Source organism: Carassius auratus, chromosome 23 (genome assembly GCF_003368295.1).
Source record: "Carassius auratus strain Wakin chromosome 23, ASM336829v1, whole genome shotgun sequence".
NCBI classification, from domain to species: Eukaryota; Metazoa; Chordata; class Actinopteri; order Cypriniformes; family Cyprinidae; genus Carassius; species Carassius auratus.
This window is the reverse complement of record NC_039265.1, coordinates 17187207-17211151: the sequence shown is the minus strand read 5'-3', so window position 1 is coordinate 17211151 and position 23945 is coordinate 17187207. Positions and strand designations below refer to the sequence as shown.

The 23945-nt window shown below is 36.6% G+C and overlaps 1 protein-coding gene across 1 annotated transcript; it reads left to right on the top strand.

Annotated features, from left to right (window-relative positions):
* Positions 1-24: 24 nt before the first annotated feature.
* LOC113041567 (calcium-binding and coiled-coil domain-containing protein 1-like) lies at positions 25-23867 on the top strand. Its single transcript, XM_026200169.1, has 15 exons — positions 25-273; positions 2047-2199; positions 2287-2389; positions 3824-4026; positions 11421-11633; positions 11823-11971; positions 12430-12499; positions 12595-12750; positions 13298-13552; positions 13644-13769; positions 14299-14394; positions 19384-19471; positions 19804-20057; positions 21270-21361; positions 21994-23867. Exons 2-15 carry the CDS (start codon positions 2068-2070, stop codon positions 22019-22021), a joined length of 1965 nt encoding a protein of 654 aa, XP_026055954.1. The 5' UTR covers positions 25-273; positions 2047-2067; the 3' UTR covers positions 22022-23867.
* The last annotated feature ends 78 nt before the right edge of the window (positions 23868-23945 follow it).

The window sequence follows — 23945 nt, the reverse complement described above, 5'->3', positions numbered from 1 at the left end:
CCGTCATTACAGATGGGGATTTTAGTTTTTTTCAGTATCTGAGCCATGATTCACAACCAGTAATGGAACTTCATTTCCCATAATGCACCGAGACCTCCAGAGCACTCATGCTTCTGTTTTTGTTATTGTTGTGAGAGGTCCGTAGCACAGCTCATCTCGGCGAATGTGTCAGTGTAAAATTGCACTTGACATCAGTCTCATACATGTGTTCTCCTTTATCACCGAACATCGTTTCCCAAGAAGACATTGTTCTGATTATCTAAGCTAAATCGGGTGAGTTTTGTTATACGACGGTTGCGGTTTTTTCCACAAAGGAAAAAAAGGGGGAGAGAAAAAAATGCAGCATGTTCAGTACCACGCAGCTACTGTAAAGATAAAAGCATGCCATGTTTACTACATCCCATCTCATTTGAGGCAGTCCCAAGGAATGCGTGTTGACTATTACAATGTTATAATATTGTCTTGTCATTTTTTTATTGCTGTATACAAAGTGTCAGATCTGCTTATGCATTGTTTGTTGCCACGCTGTACCGAGTAACTTGAGATTGTTTCTAACTTTGGGCCTCGCTTGCAATCGCCATACACAATTATTGGCAATGCAAAAGTCTTAGTTTTATTTCCTAAGTCAATAAAACAGACAAATGAGTAAACTATTATAGCAATTTGATATTGAATATTAATATTGTGAACTATTGTAAGCATTATTTTGTAGGATGCCACAACAATCTGGTGTTATGTCAAGTAATATTTAAGTACATTATATTTGTGTGCATCTGTTGTTTTTCAGTTTTAGATTCACCAACTATTTTATTTTAGAGAAGTCATATCATGAGAAAACAAATTATCCTTAATCTTGTCAAATAAAAGCATCGAAGCTGCAAGTTTTTGACATCAGACAGATGAGGTCAGGAAATATCCTTGGCCTGTTCATGGAGTCTAAATATGGAGTGTATAGTTTATTATGTGGTGCTAATGATGAACCCCTCCTGTCATTGCTTGTAATCCATACATTTCACAAAGTCAGTCACAGCATTTTTGGCACACGACAGCCTGTCACAAATGCTCTCTAAGAGCTGATGTGTGTCCGACTAAGAAAGTCTCAACATCAGTCATCTGAAGGAACTTGGCATCTAGTTTGACATAAACAGTTCCACTTCACTTGCGCAACACATTCACCTCTCCCCTACTTGTGCTCAATAAGTCTTGATAATAATGTCCATACAACTTTGTGTGGAATAATTAAAGCCTGTTTACAATTACTGTTTATTCTATATTTGTGAATGTGGATATAGATAAATGGGACATACATATAAAGATAGACAACTACATACCTACAATCTTAGAAATAAAGGTTCCAAAAGGTTGACCAAGTTACCAGTCCTTAAAGAACCATGTTTTTTTTCTGTGTTATATATATTTATATAATATTTTATTATATAATAAAATATATATAATATTTTAATCAAAAAAATATTTTTCCACTGCAAAGGAACTTTTGAGGAATGTAGAGGTTCCATGGATGAAGTAATGAATTGTTCTTTACATATCCATAGATGTAAAAAAAAAAAAAAAAAAATATATTTGGATATCGCATATTCAAGTTGTATCTATTGTGTGCCACGCACCTTGCGCAGAAGCTCTGCAATTTCGTTGTATCTTGTGTACAATGATAATAAAGCATTCTAATCTAATTCAAATCTAAACTAATCTATTTATTTATTTAAAAAAATATTTTATTGCTTTTGACCTCAGTTATATAGCCTACTTCTACAGTGGTATAAATGGCATGACTTAATTTTTTTCTTAACATCAGAATTATTTTGTGTTCGATTTAATTTTGTTTTTCTTTTCATTTTAAACAATTATTTCAACTTTGGTCCAGTTCGATGGCAACTACAATTCTTTTGGAAATACCAATATTTCACAATTTCTCAAATAAGAAATCAAAACACCCTAAAACTACACATATAATAATTAAAGAATGAGATTTTTTTTTCTTTAGTAGTTTTAGATGGCATACCATTTATCATTTTCATATTTACCCAGGTGCATCACTATTCTGTTGCCATGGAGAAGACATGGGAGGTGGAGTTTCGCAATGTTGGAAGTTGCTACTTTCCTCAGAGCAGAGTGGACTGCCACTACACCCTCAACCCACAGCACACATGGGCCAGTAATGACTGGATTGGACTATTTAAGGTAAGAGATAGAGCCATCTCCATGTTCTTTAGCATTGATGTAGCTATTTTACTTAATTGAAGTTGTTCTGTTTTCTTTTACCCTCAGGTTGGCTGGTCATCAGTCAAGGACTACCATACGTTTGTTTGGGCAGTAGCTCCATCCAGCTACAAAGAGGGGACCTCTGTCAACTGCTGTGTTAATTTTCAAGGTCTCTAAAGCATTGATTTGAGTGTTTAAGTCCTCTTGAAAGTCACCTGATAGTAGTCTCAATACAGTATGAATAAAGAATAAATTGTTTTAGGGAAATTTAAGGAGCCAATTACTTTTTTTTTTGCATTGATTCACCCAACTGCTGGTGTAAAACACTGAGATGCATTTAATACATTAGCAAATGTTCCTCCTCGAATGGCTTGTGAAGTAGATAAAATGCCACAGGAATTTGCCTGTAGTTAGTTATAGGGATGGGCAGGATGCTCCCAAATTCCCCTAGATTGTCTTGCTTCTCTACAAATTTTTGTGTAGAGTTGACAATGCTTTAAAAAGAATGATTTTAGAGATACAACTTATCTGAAAAGGTTTTATCTTGTTATGCTATAGCGTGCAGTTCTGTCAACCAACAACAGCCATTAAATTGTTGTGTGTGAACATATAACATTTTTTCAATATTCAAGGCTTCCCTAAAGCCAGAGGCAACATCTTTGAGACAACTCTGTGACTAGCTGATTTAAAAAAAAACACATGGTTAGTAATTAGTTTACAGTGTGGATTCTATATCCTTCTTTTAAAGTAACATTCATTACCGTTCAAAAGTTTAGGGTCAGTAACTTTTTGTTTGTTTTTAATAGAAGTCTCTCATAGTCACCAAACCTGCATTTACTCGATGAAAAATGCAGTAATACTGTGATATATTAATCCAACTTACAGTAATTTTTGTTTGAATACATTTTTTAAATGTAATTTATTCCTGCAATGACAAAGTTGTATTTTCAGCATCATTATTCCAGTCTTAAGTGTCACATGATGCTTCAAACTCATTCTAATACACTGACTTGCTGCTCAAGAAACATTTCTGATCATCATCAATTGTGCTCATTAATATTTTAGTACAAACAATGTTGTATGTAATGATAAAAAAATTTAATTATTATTTGATAAATAGAAAGTAAAAAAAAATAACAGCCATTTATTTGAAATTAAAATCATAACATTATAAATGTCTTTATGGCGACTTTTCAAAAATTTAATACATTCAATTATTAATGTCTTTCAAATTAAAAATTACAAATCTCACTGACACCAAACCTTTTGAATGGTAGCGCTAATTTTTGCGAGCGTGTCTGTGAAAGTGTCATCTAGGCTGAGATCTGCACAGTACAGAATGGCAGCATTGTAATTTGTGGTGAGTATGGTGATTTAGACAGAGTGCATTTATGACCTCACGGAGAAACCACATGAGGTCATCAGCAGTGCCCCAGGCTTCATGTGGTCATAAAATCTCTAAACTTCACTCACTATGAATAACCAGACAGGAAGTATTCAAATATGCTTTGCCCATATTCAAAACCACAGCCAACACATGACATTTGTTTTGTTTATAGTTTTGTTGGATTTTCATAGCTTGCCTCTTCTCTCCCCTTTTCAGCTTCTTACCTACCAGGGCCTAGTGCCCAGCAGTACCAGTTTGTATATGTGGATGGAAGGGGAGAGGTCTGTTCTCGCAGCACTGCCTTTATCTTCTCAGCACCAAAGCCCCTTGAGGAGATGGTGACTCTGGAGGAGGAGGGTCAGGGGGAGGAAGTGGGCGAGGACATGTTGCTGGTCATCCCAAGAGCCCAGCTACTGCAGGTCAGAGGCTCTTAAAGAATATGTTAAGTGTAGAATCTAACTCGGTCCATAATTTCACACAAATGAGACACAATAACACAATTCTGGATCTAGTTGCATAGGGTGGCAGCATTACCTTCAGCCAAAAACAGCTTGGAAATAATAGTGCTGGACAAATCATATAACAAATAAAATGTAGGGATGCACGATCATGATTTTTCATGGCCGATTCTGATACCGATTGTTTACAAGCAAACTGGCCGATTCTGATACCGATTTCCGTTTTTTTTTTAGCAACAAACAAGAAGGAAGGAAAATATGCATAAACAAGATGTTTATTTGGTATTTAATAGGCCACAATAACCGTAACCATCTGAAATTAACGGCAGTATCTAGCTTTTGCTTTCCAGCATTTAGCTTTTGTTTTTAAATAGGGTTGAAACTACATAGAACTGGCCTTGATTAAGATTACGATTAACTGTAACCATGTGAAATTAAAGGCAACAACTGCATAGTTCTATAGTCCAAACAACACAATCAACACACACATTCAATAATATGTTTCTTAATCAGCTTTCAGTATTTCTTTTAGTTTTTAAATTTGGTTTTTAATAAAATAAAAAGCTTTACCAGTGAGAATAAAAAAGTAGGCTATGCTATATAAATAAATTATTCCAAAATGTTAAAATCAAATAATGTTGGTGCAAATAAAACAAAGATGCAAAGTGTTTCATTCGTCCAATTAAAAAAGAAAAAAAAAAGGGTAATGATTCACATCTATATTTTTGTACTTGAGCCAATGAAAAATAAATAACTATTGTCTCAAGTAAAAAAATATAGATGTGAATCATTATCCTAAAAAATTTTAATTGGATGAATGAAACACTTTTTTTTCATTGTGCAGGTGATTTTTTAAATCAAATCAAATCAAATCAAAAAGGTAAAATGAAAATAATCATCCTATACAGAACTGATGTTTACTTCTGGCTTTTCAAACATGTATGCAAGTTTTAGTTTATATAAAATAAAAACATTTCAGTTTTATCACAGTTTAGTCCGTTTCGTGTCTCATCCAACACACGAGAAGTTGAGCTGAACATCCCTTAATTGTCTCTTTCTTGTCTTCGTACAAGAAAGGGGATCTTATTTGTGTGCCAGTACACTAATGGCTGTTCGCTTCCTGCTAGGGATGCACGATGTGTTGTTTAAGCATCGATATCGCGATGTACGAATCCACGATAGTCACATTGCAGGATGTGCGATGTAAGCTGTCGTAGTTGATCCGTTAATCAATAACTGTACGGGCCAGCTGCTCCCTGGCCCTTGACGAATGTGATTCACGGATTAATTGCACAGCAATTAAAAAATGTTAAGTCCTGTCAGTTTAACAGGGCAGAGAGAGAGAGCGCGCGCGTGCGCGAGAGAGCGAGCGAGAAAGAGAGTGCAAGAGAGAGTGTGCGCGAGAGAGAGAGCACGAGAGCGAGTGAGTGAGCCCCAGCCGCACGCTCGCCGTCTTCAAACAACATGAGCGCTGTCTTGCTCTCTCTCCCTTGCGCATATTCACGCATATTAATCAATTGACACGATGGTGTCAATGCTTAAATCATTTAAAATGAGAATGTAAGTGTGCTCACCCCATTTTTGTTTGTAAGAAAAAATTTGATTAGATTTCATATCGCAATATATATCGCAGATAAATAAAATATTGCAATGTATTTTTTTCCCAATATCGTGCAGCCCTACTTCCTGGTGTCTGTGCCTCAGAGATGTAGCTCTGCACTTCCAGTTCTGATCGGCTGACTTCGAAACACTTCCACACAAATGATATGATAGTGAATGATTGCAATGTAGTCTGTGCACGCGGGCGCACTTCCGAAAAAACCGTCCAGTTCCGATTTATGGCAGGTCTGCCCGGTGCATCCCTAATAAAATGTTCTACAATTTTAATTTACTAAACTATATTATATATATATATATATATATATATATATATATATATATATATATATATATATATATATATATATATATATATATATATATATATACACACACACACATACATACATACACAGGTACTGTTCATATGATCACAATATCATCAAGAAGTTGATTTATTTCATTAATAAAATATTTATTCATCTTATATAATATACAAGTTTCACTTTTTGAATGGATTTAGTGAAATAAACCTTTTGATGATATTCTAATTATATGACCAGCACATGTATATATATATATATATATATGTGTGTGTGTGTGTGTGTGTGTGTGTGTGTGTGTATATATATATATATATATAGCAAGTTTGAAAAGTTTTAGGGTTGGGCGATGTCTTCAAATTTGGCATGGGACGATGTCAACAGTGAAACATCGCAATGGATGATGACATCGGCGGGGGGATTGAGGGAGGTGTGCCCGAAGCATGAATCCTTATAAGGGAAAACAACAAACAATTCCTAACACTGTCTCAACACTGGATGCGAGTGATGCGGTGTGACAAAATGATATAGAACCACTGATGTATAATAGAGATTTCATTATATATAGATCAGTCAATAGAACTCGGTATAATTCGTGATGCTGTCTACACTGGATCCAGCATGGCATGACATCAAATCCTTGACTGTAAACTGCTGCCATGTTCAGTTAATGACGTGCTGACACAAAATTAGACAGACTTTTACTGATGCGGCTCGGCACCACATGACATATTTCGCGTCCGGTGTAGACACTGTGTAATGAGAGATGACTGAGAATGATGGGGAATGATTTTCCGATCCTCAGTACTTCTGACAAACATATTGGGCCCTATTTTAATGATCTAAATGCAAAGTGTAAAGTGCACGGCGCAGGTGCACTCAGGGCGTGTCCAAATTCAGTTTGCTATTTTAACAACGGAAAAACGGTCCGTGTGCCAGGGTGCATTTTTGGAATGGGTTGTCCCTATTCTCTTAATGAGTAATGGCCGTCGTAACGTTCAATAAACCAATCAGATTGTCATCTCCCATTCCCTTTAAGAGTGAGATGCGCTCGCGCCATGGCGGATCGCTATTTACATGGCTGAATTTGTTGGTGGAAAAGCTGAAGGCTTCTCAAGCAAAGAAACCGATCTGCTCATGTGCAAAGTTAAAGCCAGTGTTAATTTTGACAGCAAATTCGGATTTAGTCTTAGTCTTAGTCTTTTGAATAACACACCATTTAGTTTTAGTCACATTTTAGTCATCTGAAATGTTTTAGTCTTAGTCTAGTTTTAGTCGACTAAATATCATAAGAGTTTTAGTCTTAGTCTAGTCTTAAGTCTTTTAGTCTTAGTCTAGTTTTTTTTTAGTAGAACAAAGTCAACTTAGTTGACTTGACTAAATGTTTCCATCAGTCTGTTATGGAATGGTATTTATAAAATAAACATAAGGCCTGCTCTCAATGAAAAATATACATGCTCTCTGAAAAAGATATGCATTCGTCCTGAATGATATGCAATGCATATGACATTCTTTCAAGATGGAAGTACAGGATTATTGAAATAGACAACCACCTATATTATATTTGTATTGTATGTTCATTCTATTTCTTTATTTGTGCTATTTACACAAAGTTTAAATTTTTTTAAGTTTGTTTTTGTTCATTTAAAATAGCACTGCATAGTCTTCACTGTAAAATAAAATACACAATCAACCAAAATGTATTCAGACACCTTCAACGTTTCTTACAATATCACAGTTTATTTGCTGTAGTTTAGAAATTGGTAATAAAATATCGCAATAACTCAGGGTTAAACTGTGTCAGAACAACAAATTCATCTTGATAATGTCTGATGCAATGCTTAATTTGGTTCAGTCTGTGGTGTGAAAAGGTTGCATTAGAAATTAAAGAAAGAAACACTTAAGCAAAACATGCTCAGGTCCCTAATTTTTGTTTTGTTTTGTTTTGTTTTTAGTCACAAATAAAACAATATAATCTATTCTATCTGATTTTCGGATTGACTTTGGATAAATTCTTGTTAAAACTACAAAGTAATTCAATCAAGAGCAGTGAGTGATTTACTTTCATTTTCATACAGTAAAGACACTGACAGCAGAGCTACTAAATTAGGCGCGGTCACTTTAAGAGACAAATGCATCCATTATAAAGATACGCATCCGATTTCTTTCCAACGCTTTACTCTCACTGAAGACATAACTACAGACTTTTTCGAACACACTTTCCAAGACGGGTATTTCGACATATTTAGTATGTATTTGTTGTCGGTACAAAAGCAAGAAGACTTTGAGACGCGTCTCTGCTTGCCCCCTGAACACCAGAACACCACGCTGCTGAATTGAGCTCTTTCACTTTTCGCTCTTTTTCTTATGTTTATTTAAAATGCGATTTGTATTTGTTCGTTCAGGGTGCAGGAGGACGCAAACGTCCTGAAAGAGAGCTCGGTTCAGTGTTACGCGAGTAACCAGCTGCTCTGCTCAGTTCAACTTTCCCGCATCGCGGGGCTGAAACCAACTTGATGTGTTGAATGCTTGGAGAACGTTATAAAACGTATTCTTAAAATACACATTTCTGTTTTAATAAATGCTCATATTAAAACATAGCATTACACATAAGTAGGTACAAAAATAATCAGTGATACATTTACGACCCCATAAAAATTTGGGTCGCAATGGCATTTCAAAAGGTTGCAGTGTAGTTCCCTGTGTAAACAACTTAACTGTTATGAAAACGTCCTCGAAACTGTGCGAATTTCTGCAAACTCATCTTTGTTCTCTTTTCTGTGTAACTGCTGCTTTGTTTAGCTGTTGCGCTTGCATTTGCCGCGGCTTTTTAAAATGGCTCGGCTGCTTCTGCATAGATCAACCTACCCTCAAAGATTCGCACTGATTGGATCTCTTCTCCATTCGTCCCTCCCATATATTTTCGTCTCATTTTTATTCGTTGACTAAAGTGTCAGTTATATTTCGTCACGATTTCGTCATCATATCTGACTTTTTATTTAGTTTTTATTTAGTTTTCGTCCGTGAAAAAGGTTAGTTGACGAATATTTTTCGTCATAGTCTTCGTCAACGAAATTAACACTGGTTAAAGCGCACAAGCAGATCATCTACGGGACAAGCAGGCATCCACCAAAGCTCTGTGTGACGAGTCAGTTAATATATGTGTGTGTGTATTGGCACAATTGTTCAGTTAATTAGCCAATTTCATTCATTATAAGTAGTAATAGGCTGAATTGCAAATAGGTAGCCTAATTCTAATACAAACAATGACTATCCATTATTACATTTTTATATTTATGTATATTTATGTACCTAGCCTGAAATGCAGGGCTCTAATAAAAGTTACACTGTTGTTTGGGCAAGAAAGGGTAAAAATGCAGTAGAGAGTAGAGAGTGTCCCAGTGTATAGACACTTTTATCCACAGAAGGCTATAGACCTCAGACAGACAGTCTCCATTTAACATTGCCACAATGTGTGGGTTTGTTGTGTGGTTTAAAAATCACATGAACAGTTTTAGACGCCACATAGTCTGTGTTGAGCTTTCCAACCAAGTCAATAATGCTGTTTTTTTTTTACTGATATAGCAGTGTTGCTGTCTTATATCCATTACTGTTCTTATTTGATTGACTACAGAGGTAATGTCTTTTTTAACCATTTATGAGAAAAAAAGACATTTAAGATAATTATATTATATAAAATCACACCAAACTTTATTATTAATTACAATATAAGATCATGTATTTAATGAATTACTTGATCAGCCTCAAAAATGTTTTAAGACTAAATATTGATATTAGGGATGTCATTTTCGATCAATCCCATGATCGTTCGTTGTTTAAATTAAAAATCAATCAATTAATCATTAACTTTAATAGTGAAAAATGCATCTACTGTCTCCAACATGACAGGATGTGCAAATGCCACTCAAAATAGCAGTTTCTTTACCAGAATGAAAGGGGTTTTTAAGCCCTATTCGGACTGGACTAGTTTTCTAAACTACGTTTGAGTTTCGATTCTTATCACCTGATGTCTGTGATTTTATGTACCATTTCGGATGGGACTAACATCACTGTGTTTATTACAGAGGTGGGAGGGTCTGTTTTCTACTTCTGGGTGTTGCAGAGATCACGTGCTCATGTGTGCATTACATATAGTCATTCGGATTTATAGCCAAAGTTTTACTACAAATACCATAGTGAAGCTATATGGCTAGTACAGTATAGCAAAAACATGGTTAATGTGTGGTTACTTTAGTTTAACTATTTTACTTTTATTTGAAGTAAATCCATGTTTAATTTGAATAAAAGGTACATATGTAATTAAACAGAAATGTAGGAGAGTAAAATTAATCTTAAACTGACGCTGATATTACAGTATCCTGTTCACGTGATCTGGATCTTGATTTTATTATTTGTATTTTTTGTATTTCTTTGCTGGGTGGCAAACATCAAAAATGCACACGCTGCGCGGTAAAAGCGTTTACTGTAATTCACGTTGGCCAAAACACACAAGGAAATACTTTACCAATAAAGTGTACTAATAACTAATAACTGTTTTTTTTTTGTTTTTGTTTTTTTACATGCGCACACTTCACAAATATAGAGTTTCTCACTGTTTGCACATAATAACCAATTTCCTACATGGTTTTCAAAATGTACTCATGATTTTATGGCATCAATTGCTACTTTATTTAATCAGAAACAGTCTAAATATTATTTGTGTATTTGTGGGTTTCATTTTATTAACGGTAGGCCAATAACCCCCTGGAAAACCTTCTTTCTATTGCTTTTCATGTTGAAGGACTTTGCATTGTTTCTTTTTTAATGTACTTTTAAAGTTTAGATCTCATTAAAAGTGTAATTTGTAATTAGTGCATTTGTGCATTGTTTTCGCAAAAGATCCAGCCCCGTCATCATTACTCATCGCTGCTTGCACATATTCGCATAAGCCACATAAACCCCAAAATTAAATTGCTTAATCGGCCATTGATAGCTTTAATTGATTACATCTCAACAATTAATTGATCATAGATTAATCATTGACATCTAATTCATCATACCGTATTTTCCGCACTTATAAAAGGCGCACATAAAAGCCTTTAATTTTCTCAAAAAACGGAGCGCCTTATATATTGATCAAGGCGCTCGGTCAAAATGTTGACATTCCCTTTAGCACAGCTCCATCTAGTGAATGCATAATGCAAACCCAGTCAAACGTTTGATTGCAGTATCTTCTATTCTATGCGCTTTATAATCCGTTAGGCCCTATATATGAAAACAGTTATTAATTATGTTATTAATTTGATTCATCACCATATATGGTAATTTATTAAACCTTTTAATCGATTGACTGACCTAATTTAAAACTGGGTCTCTACATCATATGTACTTTTTGTTAATGTCTTAATATTTCTCTGTCATTTTCCTTAACAGAGTCGTCTCCAGGAGTGTTTGAAGGAGCGTGCTGATCTGCTCCAGGCTCTGGAAGCCGCAGACCAGAACGTGGAGAGGGAGAAAGGCAGGAGAGAAAGAGACAGAAGCTACTGGGAGCAGAGCCGCAAGGAGCTGGAAAGGAAGATCAGCGAGCTGAAGGAGGAAGTGAGAGAATATAGAGAGAAAGTAGAGGATATGAAGGAGAAGCAGAAGGTAGTGTAAACACACTCATTCCATCAGCCTGTGTGGTCAACCCTGGGTCACAGTTGTGTGTATATTTTGCCTTTACTGTGTTTACTGTGGTGTATATGTTCACACACACTGACAGAAAGCTAAATGCTAAACGATTTTTAGTAATACGCTTTAGTGTAAACATCTCACCATCACATTGCTCTCTTTTAGGAAGTAGAGGATTTAGGTGAGGCCCTGACAGAGGAGAAGAGAGCCCTGCTGGCTCAAAAAGAAGCGAATGAGCAGCGAATCAGAGAGCTAGAGGAGGACATCAAAGTACTGACCCAGAGAGGCCTGGAGAGAGAGACTGACCTAGAAAGGTGAGAAGCTTTCTGTCTGTTAGGCCCTGTTTACACTTAGTATTAAGACGCGTTTTGGTCGATGTATCAAATTTGTCACTTGTCATCCAGTTTCCTCAAACTTTTCTCTTAATTTGATGACTACATCAACAAGAGGTCTAAAGGCTACACACATTTACTACATAATTATCACTGCATGTTGATGACTTCTGTGTTGAATTGAGCATTTTTTTTTAAAGCTCTACCTATTCTGAAACTTTGTTTTGCTGCAGTACATGTCCTACTATGTTCCCTGGGGCACATAAGGACATGATAAGCTTTCATATAATATGGCCATACGAATTCTTGACTACAGTGCATCCAAATGTTGCTGGAGTAATTGGACCCCTTATAGAGCTCAGTTTAGCAGAGTAAACAGTGTCTTATTGTCTCTATGAGCCACATGGTTGCATTGATTCTCTGGCATTGTATCTGTGTAGGATGAGGGAACGGGCCAAAAAAGCAGCAGCTCAAAAGAAGGAAGATGAGGATGAACAAAAGAACCTGAAGGTTTGTTACCTAACACCTACGTGTATGCACTTATATGGAAGCATTAATACAAGAACATAGTCATAACTGTGTCATTGCTTTGTGTATTATATTAGATAAAGATGGAACAAACAGAGAACGAGCTGCACAGTCTGTCAGCAGAGTTCCAGAGTCTGAGAAGCTCACTGGCCCAGAGAGACACACATGCCCTACAGCTCCGAGACACCATCAACACCCTCACACACAAACTCAACAGCGCTCACAGGAAGGAGGTAACACTCCAGCAGTTTTCACACCCCAGCTTTCACCTTGGATGTCTTACAGGGTGTACACAGGATGTAGTGTCTCAGAAAAGAGACTTGACGCCTTTTATCCATGAAGTGCATGTTATTTAAGAGGGTCAAGGTTTGACTGGGATTTGCATGGTCCAGACAACCCCTGCTGTTAGATGTTGTAATTGCAACTTTGATGGCCATTCAGTCATAGCCATGTATTCTGGATTTGATGAATTTTTTTTTGCAATCCACATATAAATATTTTATTATAGTGTGCACTACCATTCAGAAAATTTGTGCTTGGTAAAATTCATTCATTATTTTGAAAGTGTTTAATAATAAGTGTGTAATATGTTTTTTAATAAAATATCAACTGTATAAATTGTTGTAAATGCATATGTGACAAACCTGAACAATGTCTATATAGTCCAGAAAATAAAGAAATTGATGCAGATAGATGCTAGAAGTCATGTATGCCAGCCCCCCTAACTGACTGTAGACTGTCACCATCTTCTGAGCATGACATGTTTGTGTTGTTGAGCAGGCAGCCAATGAAGTGTCTTTGAGTGAACTCCGGAGTGTTCAAGAGCATCTGAACATGAGTGAACGCTGTGTGGAGACTCTGAGGGGGGAGCTGAGAGACATGGTTGCTCAGAGGGACACCGCACATGCTGAGCTCCATCAGGCTCGTCTGCAGGCCGCACAGCTCACACTTCAGCTGGCAGATGCCAGTCTGGCTCTGAGAGAGGGAAGGGCCAACTGGGCACAGGAGAAAGAGACCCTGCAGCAGAATGCTGAGGTACGTGTAGTAAAAAACCAAAAACAACAATTTAAAACACGAAGGCAGCTTTGAGAATATTGTTCTTTTAAGTAATTGTGTGCATTGACAGCTGGACAAAGTGCGTCTGTTACGCCTAAATGATGAGATCCAGCAGAAGGAGGAGATGTTGCAAGAGGTGAGGATGGAGAGAGAGACAGCAGTGGTGGAGCTGGGACGAGAGAAAGACTGCAATCGGGTAAATACCAAAACTCTTTTAAAAATAGAGATATATAGAAAGATAAAAAGAAGAATAAACTGTTTATAATAATAAAATCAACAACAACTATATATATATATATATATATATATATATATATATATATATATATATATATATATATATATATATAAACCAGTTAGTGATTATTGATTGCAGTTTTTCCTTCCAAAAGCTAATATGCTAATAAACAAACTTTATTTAATAACTTCAATTTTAAAATAATTAACAAATTACTTTCAAGCAATGGCATGTACAGTTGATTAATCTCAAGAATACATAGTTTTAAGTTCTTCAAGTTATTATGTAAACAGTAATAAAAACAGAAATTAAGAGCAGTGGTTTTCTTTGTCAATATGTTTTTAGTCGTGTCTGTTTAATAGTGCTAACTGCACACTTTGTAAGACTCATCATGGTCAATATCACATATTTGCTTACATCTGTTTAGCGACCTAGAATGACCTCAACCATTTACATTTTTATGTATTTTTTCATGTACTGTGTTTAGGTTCAGCTAAGCGAGACTCGTCGTGAGCTGCAAGAGCTGAAGGCCAGTCTCAGAGTGGCTCAGAAAGAGAAGGAGCAGCTGCAGACAGAAATACAGGCAAGACCTCTGCAGTTCTCACAAAACTCTTAAGTGCTCAATGTTGTCTTGTTCTTATTAAAGCCATTTCAAAAGTTCTCACAGGTCATCCAACAAGTTTACAGAGTGTGCTCACTTTCTTGGTCAACAACCATCTCATTCATATGAGCCTGAAGGCATAGGAGAAACATGCTGTTGTACCAGTCCTAAACATTAGATACAAACGGTCTAATTGCACTGGTTTAAAGCAATTTTCCACATAGGAAATACACTTCCATTTGAAACCGAGCAGGCGAGTGGACCGAGGGATTTAAACAAATCTGACACTGTGATTTTTGTTAATCATTGCATGAAATCTTAAGTAAAGAAAACTTATGTGAGGTATAAACTTTAAATGATCCTTTCTAGGTGGAGGAACATCTGGTTAGTATGTTACCTATGTAAGGGCTGTGAATGGAGTTTGCAGAACATAAACATAAGAGTTTGGTCATGCGTATGCAGGCACCTCTGTGGCACCTTTATGGTATCCTTGTCTGAGTACCAAGTGAAAGTATTTTTTTTTTTTTTCAGGTTTACATTTTTAGATATTCATGATGTAAGGTTAACGTTTGAATAAAACTGGTTGATGGCTGATAAGCGGTTCTGACCATATGTCCTATTTTTCGGCTGGGATTCTAAATTAGGGCTGTCACTTTTGAGAAAAAATCATTTTCGATTTTTAAGACAAAAGTATTCATTGAATTGATTGTAAAATCGATTTTCCATGTCAAAAAAAAAAGACGTTTCCTTTTTCAACGTCAAATAACGGAGCGCTGGAAACGCTCAAGTCAGCAATATTTCTTATTTATTGGCATGAAGTTTCAGATTAACAAACAGCAACAGGAGTGCAGCATTCTTGAAAAAATATATATGCAGAGGGGACGGCTGCCACAACAAAAGAAAAACATCACTGCAGGCTTCAACCCAGCTGCATTTATGATTTAGGCAATTCAAAAATCTCCAAGATTGTTTTAAATAATGATTCAATCCATTTCAAACATCTGTTAAAAAAACTTTAAATGTACGTAACCGACACTTAAGCTAAGCGGCACTAGGCAGGCATAATGAAATGCACAAAAAGGCTAGGGCCATTATACATTTATTGTCCACGTCCAGAAAGGTAAGAAAAACATCATCAAAGTAGTCCATGTGACATCAGAGGATCAGTTAGAATTTTTTGAAGCATCAAAAATACATTTTGGTCTAAAAATAGAAAAAACTACGACTTTATTCAGCATTGTCTTCTCTTCAGTGTCTGTTGTGAGAGAGTTCAAAACAAAGCAGTTTGTCATATCCGGTCTGCGAACGAATCATTCGATGTAACCGGATCTTTTTCAACCAGTTCACCAAATCGAACTGAATCGTTTTAAACGGTTCGCGTATCCAATACGCATTAATCCACAAATGACTTAAGCTGTTAACTTTTTAAATGTGGCTGACACTCCCTCTGAGTTCAAACAAACCAATATCGCAGAGTAATTCATTTACTCAAACAGTACACTGACTGAACTTCTGTGAAGAGAGAATTGAAGATGAACACAGAGCTGAGCCAGATAATGAACAAAAGACTGACTCGTTCTCGAGTCAAGAACTGGTTGCATCGGTTTTCAGATCAATATTAGTATTGACTATGGAGGCTTTGACCAATCGTGGCGTGTATGAAGGTAGGACTGTTGAGAGTATCATTATGAAAACAAAGCCAAAACCTGGACATTTTAGACAATTTCAAAATCCTGGCCAGGACACATCCAGGAAAAATAAGATGATGTATGGGGACTAGGGATGTCAACGATTAATCGATGATCGATTAATTGTCGATAAGAGATGCAATCGATTAAGGCTATCGATGGTCGGTTAACCGATTCAATGTTGGGATGCGTGCGGCTCATGCGCACTCAACACGTGCGAGCGGCTGTGAGTGCAGTGACGATATATAAAAGCATCAACATTCATTCACAATGTACAAATTAAGCTTTTAATGTGATTTAAACTTTAAAGTACATTAAAATAGAAACAACATAAAAGTTCTTCAACATTAAATGCAATAGAAATGTAGTTACTAATCATTTCATCAGATAACTGTTTTATATCGTGCGCTTTGCAGGGCTGTGGGACACAGTGACAGGACAGGTAGTCTATTCATTCCTACAACTTGTTAATTCATTCCTACGAATTATTAATGTGGCAATTGTCCATGTTTCATTAATTTTGTTCCCTAAATAACCCATGATTTAAGTGAAATAAGGGAACAAATTAATAAATCGAACGAATTCTTAATTCATGAAATCTTTAATTTCCCTTCCCATGTTTACCACAGTAAGAGATGCGAAAACAGTTATTAAAAGCGAAAGATAATAAAATAAACCTGGGAAATTAGAGGGTTAGACTATGAAGATTTAGGAAAAGAAACAATGCCTAAATATACTGAATTTGTGGAAATTCGTGACCAACCGGCAAACCAGAACAAAGCCGCGTAAATGAAGACTATGGGGTCCAAAAGCATGGTCGCGATCTAACATTTTCCAGTTAACCTATTATTCCTCTAATAAACAAAGCTTTTATACCACACTTGTCATAATCAGATCTTATCATTTCTAAATAAATAATTGCTGGATTCAAAACAGCGATTAATAGGCGCTGTGACCGACACATTCCTGGAGCATTCACTGCTGTCACTAAACGGTGACGCCGAGCATCGTTCACAAGTTTCTGCATGGACCTGACTAGGGCACAGGTTCGAAGCCCTGGGACAAAATGGGATGCTTTAAGGAAAATTTATAGCCTACTAAGTAATAGGCCCAACATAAAAATAACAATTTGTTTTCATGTTTTTTTTTTTTTTTTTAAATAGGCTATGCGAAATATATCCGACTTAAATAGGCTAATTAAGATTAACGGATTTAAAACAGAAGTGTGGGCGCTCCATAAGTTCACAAAAAAAAAAAAAGGATGACAACGCATTCTGTTTGTTTGCTTTATTTTACAAGAGCACAAATCTTCTGTTTTTATTGTTAGTGTGCACAAATGAAAGTAAACACTTTTACGGAAAATATATATATTTTTCTTCTGTCTCAGCTGTTTCGATCGCCCCGGAGCCTGCTGCACACGTATATTCTAGCGATTCAAACTTACATCGCAGTCTGTTCATTATCAAAATAAAATGTCAACTAAACATTAAAAGGTTACACTGGTCAGTTTAAATAGACCGTAGTATACCGGTCCACTCTGCTGTTATGCCAAGGACGTTTTTGCTCATATGAAGAGGATCATCTTTTCCGTCTATATGCGAATGCGTTTTAAGTACAAGCCTAGTTTACATTATAAATAATAGTTTAACATTCAAATACATTGCGAATATGGAAACATTTCGATTTGTGCCGAATGAGACATGAGCAATAACCTCCAAATAAATCTAGCCAAAGCCGCGCTTGCTCATCCTCGTCTGCACGCATGCACTGTCACGATCTAATGCGCTGTATGCCGGATTTTTAAAAATCTGACATTTTCTAGGACAGAATCCAGCAGGATCAAATTAATGTGAGCAACTGTGTTTTGGTGCAGCAGCGCCGATGTAGTTCACTTAATGTGCAGCGCAGTCACACGCGCTCCACATTTCGGATAATTTTATACAATAATGTCAGTTGAAAACATTGCAATTGTGCTTTAAAATACAACGAGCACCACAAAACCATTTAAAGAGGCGCGTTCAGCGTTCTCCGAGCGGGATTGGAAACTGTCAACAAAGTAAAATGACCTCAAAAGTATGGCGCGCTCTCTTCATTTTATCAAATGATCATAATCGCATCTATTCATTTTATAATCCTGCTACTAGCATTTTATTCAGACTAAAACCTCTTTAATTCAAGTGAGAAAGCGTTTTGTGTGTGTGTGTGGCTTTTGCACATCCTGTCATACCGCTGACTGCGTGCCTACAATAGACGCATTTTGCAGTATTATGGTTAACGATTAATCGATTAATTGATCGTTAATTTAAACGACGATCGATCATGGAAATAATCGAAATTTGACATCCCTAATGGGGACCCTATAAGTCATGTCCTAGTGGAAGTTGTGGCCTAGTGGTTAGAGAGTTTGACTCCTAACCCTAGGGTTGTGGGTTCGAGTCTTGGGCTGGCAATACCACGACTGAGGTGCCTTTGAACAAGGCACTGAACCACCAACTGCTCCCTGGGCACCGCAGCATAAAATAGCTGCCCACTGCTCCTGTGTGTGTGTTCACTGCTGTGTGTGTTCACTGCTGTGTGTGTGTACTTTGGATGGGTTAAATGCAAAGCACAAATTCTGAGTATGGGTCACCATACTTGGCTGAATGTCACTTCACTCACTTTTTTTTTTATATCACTGACTGAAAATTACCTAGAATATTTAAGCTACTTTAAACTATGATTTTAAACATAAAACATTTTTTTAAAAGATTTAGGGTAAGTACAAAAAATACACGTTAATTAACTATAAGGTGTCCAGTTTCCAAGTAATTTCTATCATTTTCTCTATAGCTATACTGAGAATACAGAAAAAAAAAGAAAACTACAAATGGATGTAACAATGAACTAACTTAAAACAACTTCGCAAATACAAATTTGTGTAAACTTGTTAGGATGAGTGCACTCGGAAGTGCATGGTCTGGGACAAACCTGGGATTTTAGAGGTAATCACATTTATTTGTCCCGATGACAGTTAAAACAAAAATAGCATGTAAATTGTTGTCTTCTTGAAAATATTTTATTATTCCGTAACCCCACAACATTGCTCATGCTTTATTGTGTTCACATTGCATTGGCCAATCACAACACTACAAATCCTTAAATTTCCTATTTACTGAAATTTGACCTTTTAAGACACCCGTTACTTAAGAGGATGAGGCACAGTATGGTATTTTAAACATTACAGTGTAACATTATTTAATCTTACAATGTGAGCTTTGTTAACTGTGTCTGTGTGTGTGTGCAGGAAGTGATGGAGTACAGCCGTCAGCTGGAGAGAAGGCTGGAGGTGCTGAGCGATTCTAAATGGAGTGAGACGGCGCTGCTGCAAAGCAGTGAGTCACTGTGCTTTCTTTAATTCTGTACAAACATCACTACACAACGACACTATTGTGGGTCTGTCTCTTTTCTTTATTGCCCTCACACAACAATACCACAGAACTCCAGGCGGCAGACAGCCACATCATAAAATGCCACACACCACTGCACAACACTGCGTTATACGGCCCTGCACAATGACGAGACTTCAGCACCATACAACACAGCACACCAACCCCACCTCCCACATGCACACAACTCTGCCATACTTACACAACATCGAAATATAACCTTACTTTGTTATAACTGATATTATAGATTTAGTTTCACCTGCCATTTGTGGTTTCAGGTCATGCAGAAAGTCCACTGCTGTCTGATTCTGAGGACGAGAACCCAGAGGCTTTGCAGGACGCACACTCTTCTGGGCCTCTGAACCACTACAGTCTGTGTGAGCAGCCCCAGGCGGACTTGCTGCTGCCGGCCACCCCACCACCTTCACCCAGACACCCCTTGGGCATGGACGCCGTGGTCATCAGCCAACCTGCACCCCTCTCATCTCCACATCAGCCCAGTGCTCACACACATGCTCACAGCTCTGAGTCGGTGAGGGTTTGTTGTCATCAAGTTATCACAGCACATCCAAAAGTGATAAATGATATTAGTGGCTGCATAGAAAATATTTAGGGGAATATTGGCACACAAGTTGGTTATTTACATTTATGAATTTAGCAGACACATTAATCCAAAGAGACTTCGATTGCATTGAAGGTATCCATTTTATTAAGTTTTGCTTTCAGTGGGCATTGAACCCATGACCTTGCCGTTGCTAGGGTCATGCTCTACTCTTTGAGCTACAGCAGATGTTTAATTGTATGTTACATCTTATGCTATGAGGTGCCCTCACCTTCAAGACCATTTCACATCAAATCTAATGTGATTAAATGACAAGAATCTATAAAAATATATTTTTATATATATCTATATTAAATAAATATTTACAGATTTTTGAGTAAATCTGAATCAAGTTTTTGATTACGAGAAAGGCACTACAATGTGTAAATCATTTTATTTATTTATTAATTTTTCAATCATCTAAACAATAATCAACTCTCTTAACATCACATTTGAATAAAATTTTATTTTCTTGGGGATCTGAATGTTTATGTTCTGTTTGAGAATTGAGGTTAATAAATCATTACTTTACTTCTGTTAAGTGATTATTAACAAAATTTCAACATCCTTTATGAAAGATGTTACTTAAAAATTCCTGTTTGGGGTATCAGAGACCCCAAATATGAAACATAAATAAATGCATTCTAAATTTAAATAATTTTTCACAAGCCAAGATTCTCTAAAAAGTGTACAAACTCTTGCCATTAGTTCATTTTGATACGTTTTAAACCTATTCAAAGAAAAAAAAATTCAGATTGCAGAATATTATTTCAAGTCAAGTAACCTTTATTTATATAGCGCTTTAAACAAAATACATTGTGTCAAAGCTCAGTTCAGTTTAAAGTGTGTGTGCATTAATTTGCAATCAAGTCAATGATAAAGCGAAAAAGACAAGGAACCAAAACTCCATCGGTGACAGAATGGAGAAAAAAACAAAAAACAAACAAAAAAAGTCTCAGTTTGTTGAAATTCGCGTAGATGCATTGAATAAGATGGCATGATCTCTGAATTGTTTGCAAGGTTTTTTGCCACTGATGATATTTCAAACCAAAGTACTTTAAAAATGTGGTTATGCTCGTTCTTCAGACTTGCAGTGAACAGGCCCTTTATTCATGCATATATGATTGCGTATCTGCTTTACAGGAGGAAGAGTATGAGGCCGCTCTGTCGAGAGGGCACGGCTCTGGAGAGGAGACTGCTCTTCTCCTGCCTGACAACAGAGACACTACCCTCGGGTACAGCACGCACAAACACACATTCACTGTCTATAAACCCCATCAGTCACACTGTCGTTATCTGTGACCTGCAGACACGGGCTCAGATAGATTTTCACATATACTCTTACACAAACCACACAAGTAAATATGTCACTGTCGCAAAAAACATTTGGCCCTTCTCTCTCACGAACGGCTCGCTTTATATCTCCCTGTCACAGTCTGTCACTTTTTCTGTCTTGCACACTCGCACAGGCTAATGCAGGCCTTTATTTATGGTGACAGTCTGAATATGGTGAGGAGATGGAAGTTTTGAATACCACCTCATAAAATTAGTGAGGGAGAAGAGAGCGAGAGAAAGGATAGGGAGAGTTCTGTGAGGGGAGGACAAGAGGACAGATAAGTTGTCAGGAAGCTGTAGCAATGATTTACTGAGAGGGTAGACAGCGCTCACCGGCCAATTTTCAGCATCATTAAAACCCTTTCTCCCTCACTTCTCTCCTTCACCCTCTTTCTTTCTCTTCCTAACTCTACTCCTCCACCACCTCTATCAGTTTCCCTCTCTCTATCCATCTCTTTCACCCTCTGCTGTCTATAAACGCACCATTTCTTCCCAAACTTACGCTTGTCTTGTTGTGTGTGTCGTCATGCAGAGATCTGGCAGAGAGCCCCTTGTGGTGAGAGGCAAAACTGCAGGAACCGAAGGCCAGCGCAGAGTGGACTGCTTTGCACCAGTGCAACACATTTTATGAGTTTTGTATTTAGAAGTATTTGCGCTTTATATCATATTGACATGAGTATTTAAATATGCAATTTGCTTTACACTTTATATGCACTTAGAATATGCATAAGCTTTTAGACCACTTTATGTCGCACACGGTTAAGGTAACTTTCACGGATGTGTTATTTTACACATATCAACTGACAAGCAGAAGGTGTCTGTAATGAGAAGATTGAAAGAAAACTTGTATTTGGGGCGGAGGAGGTAAAGTGCGTTTCTGTGTGTGTGTTTCAATCTTGATTTTCTTGTGTTCTATCATAAGACTTGTACTGATATAACAATTATCATTCATCTGCATCAGCAATAATGGAAAGCATAATATCATCAAGATGCTTTCAGGTTTAAAATGTAAGGTTTGCATATGCTCTTTATTTCGTGGGTCTTTTGAAGATCGATTGTGTGAAAGTTTACACATTGAATGGTTCATTATGTGTAATGGGATACACCAGCGACTGATCGTCCTGTTTAAATGAAGAGCAAAGAGTGGCACTTTAGATTCCTTTCAGGATGTTTACTTTCATCCTCATGGAACATTCATATGTGCAAGATCTTCTTTAGAGGAAATCCTCTTTAGCATGGAGGCTGAGGGAATTATGAAGTTTAATTAGACACTTTAATTGAATTCTTTAAATTTAATTCATCTAAATTTATATTTGGTGCTTTATTGTAGTTTCATGCATTGTATTGAAACACTGTTTTACGTTAATGATAAAAAAATGATTATTTATATGCAAAATGTACTAAGACAGTTTAACTACTTAATGTTCCTCTTGAGGCTGGCGATACATTACAAAGTTTTTGCAGTACTGCGAGAAAGACTTTTAATTTTAAGGCATGAATTTAAATTATGCCTCACGAAATTCAAGGAATCTCATCTTTAATTCAATTTAATGTGTGATGGCTTAATGGTGCGTCACGTGGATCATGTGGAGAACATTATTTGGCCGCGTTTAAGCTCATTACCTGAGGAAAAATTCATAATTTCAGAACACCGTGATTACATTTTAATAACATTCACAGGGAGAATATTTTAATGCATATATAAAAAAGTAAAATAATGAAGGGGAATATTATGAAAAGGTATCATACATTAAAATGTACAAGTTCTTTTTTTCCTTTTAAATGTCTGAAACGTTTTCCTGTTGGGCTGACTGTAAATGCAGAACTTTTATTTTGTTCGGTTGATTTGTTCTTGCTGTTTACCGTAGGGTCATGTTTAAATAGCTCCTATATGTTGTTTGCCTTTTATACAACATGTCATAACCTGTATTGACTTTAAAAGTGATGTAACCATTACACCTCACTGAAACAGGCTTTTGCGGTCTACTGTATTTGTATTGTATGCTTGACCAGGTTTTACTTTGATAGTTTTAAAGCTGTATTCTAGAGTGCATCTTAGCATCAGGATATCGGAGTTTGAAAACAATTCTCCTCTTTAAAATATACACTTCACCTGAACGCCCAGTTTGGATAAAACAAAAAAAGATTCCTGTTACCCACTACACTACAGCCAGAAACCTGGTTATTGCAGGGAATATTTGAAGATGAGTAATGTTTGTCCATTTTCTTGAGATTTAGCCATGTCTAAAAAAAAGGTCATTTCAGGGCAATACAATCAGAGATTTGGATTTATCATTTGCTTTTTTGTGCATTTATTCCTTCTTTCACTTATCTAATTTGTTTGTAGGTTATGCGGTTCTGTTCAGGGTGAGGGATGGGTTTCATTAATAAAATAATGTAATGTTTGTTATGTGTCTATTGGCTCTTCTTAAGTATTGGATAACACCTTAAAATAAGGATAATTTGTTTCCGGTAGTTAATGCA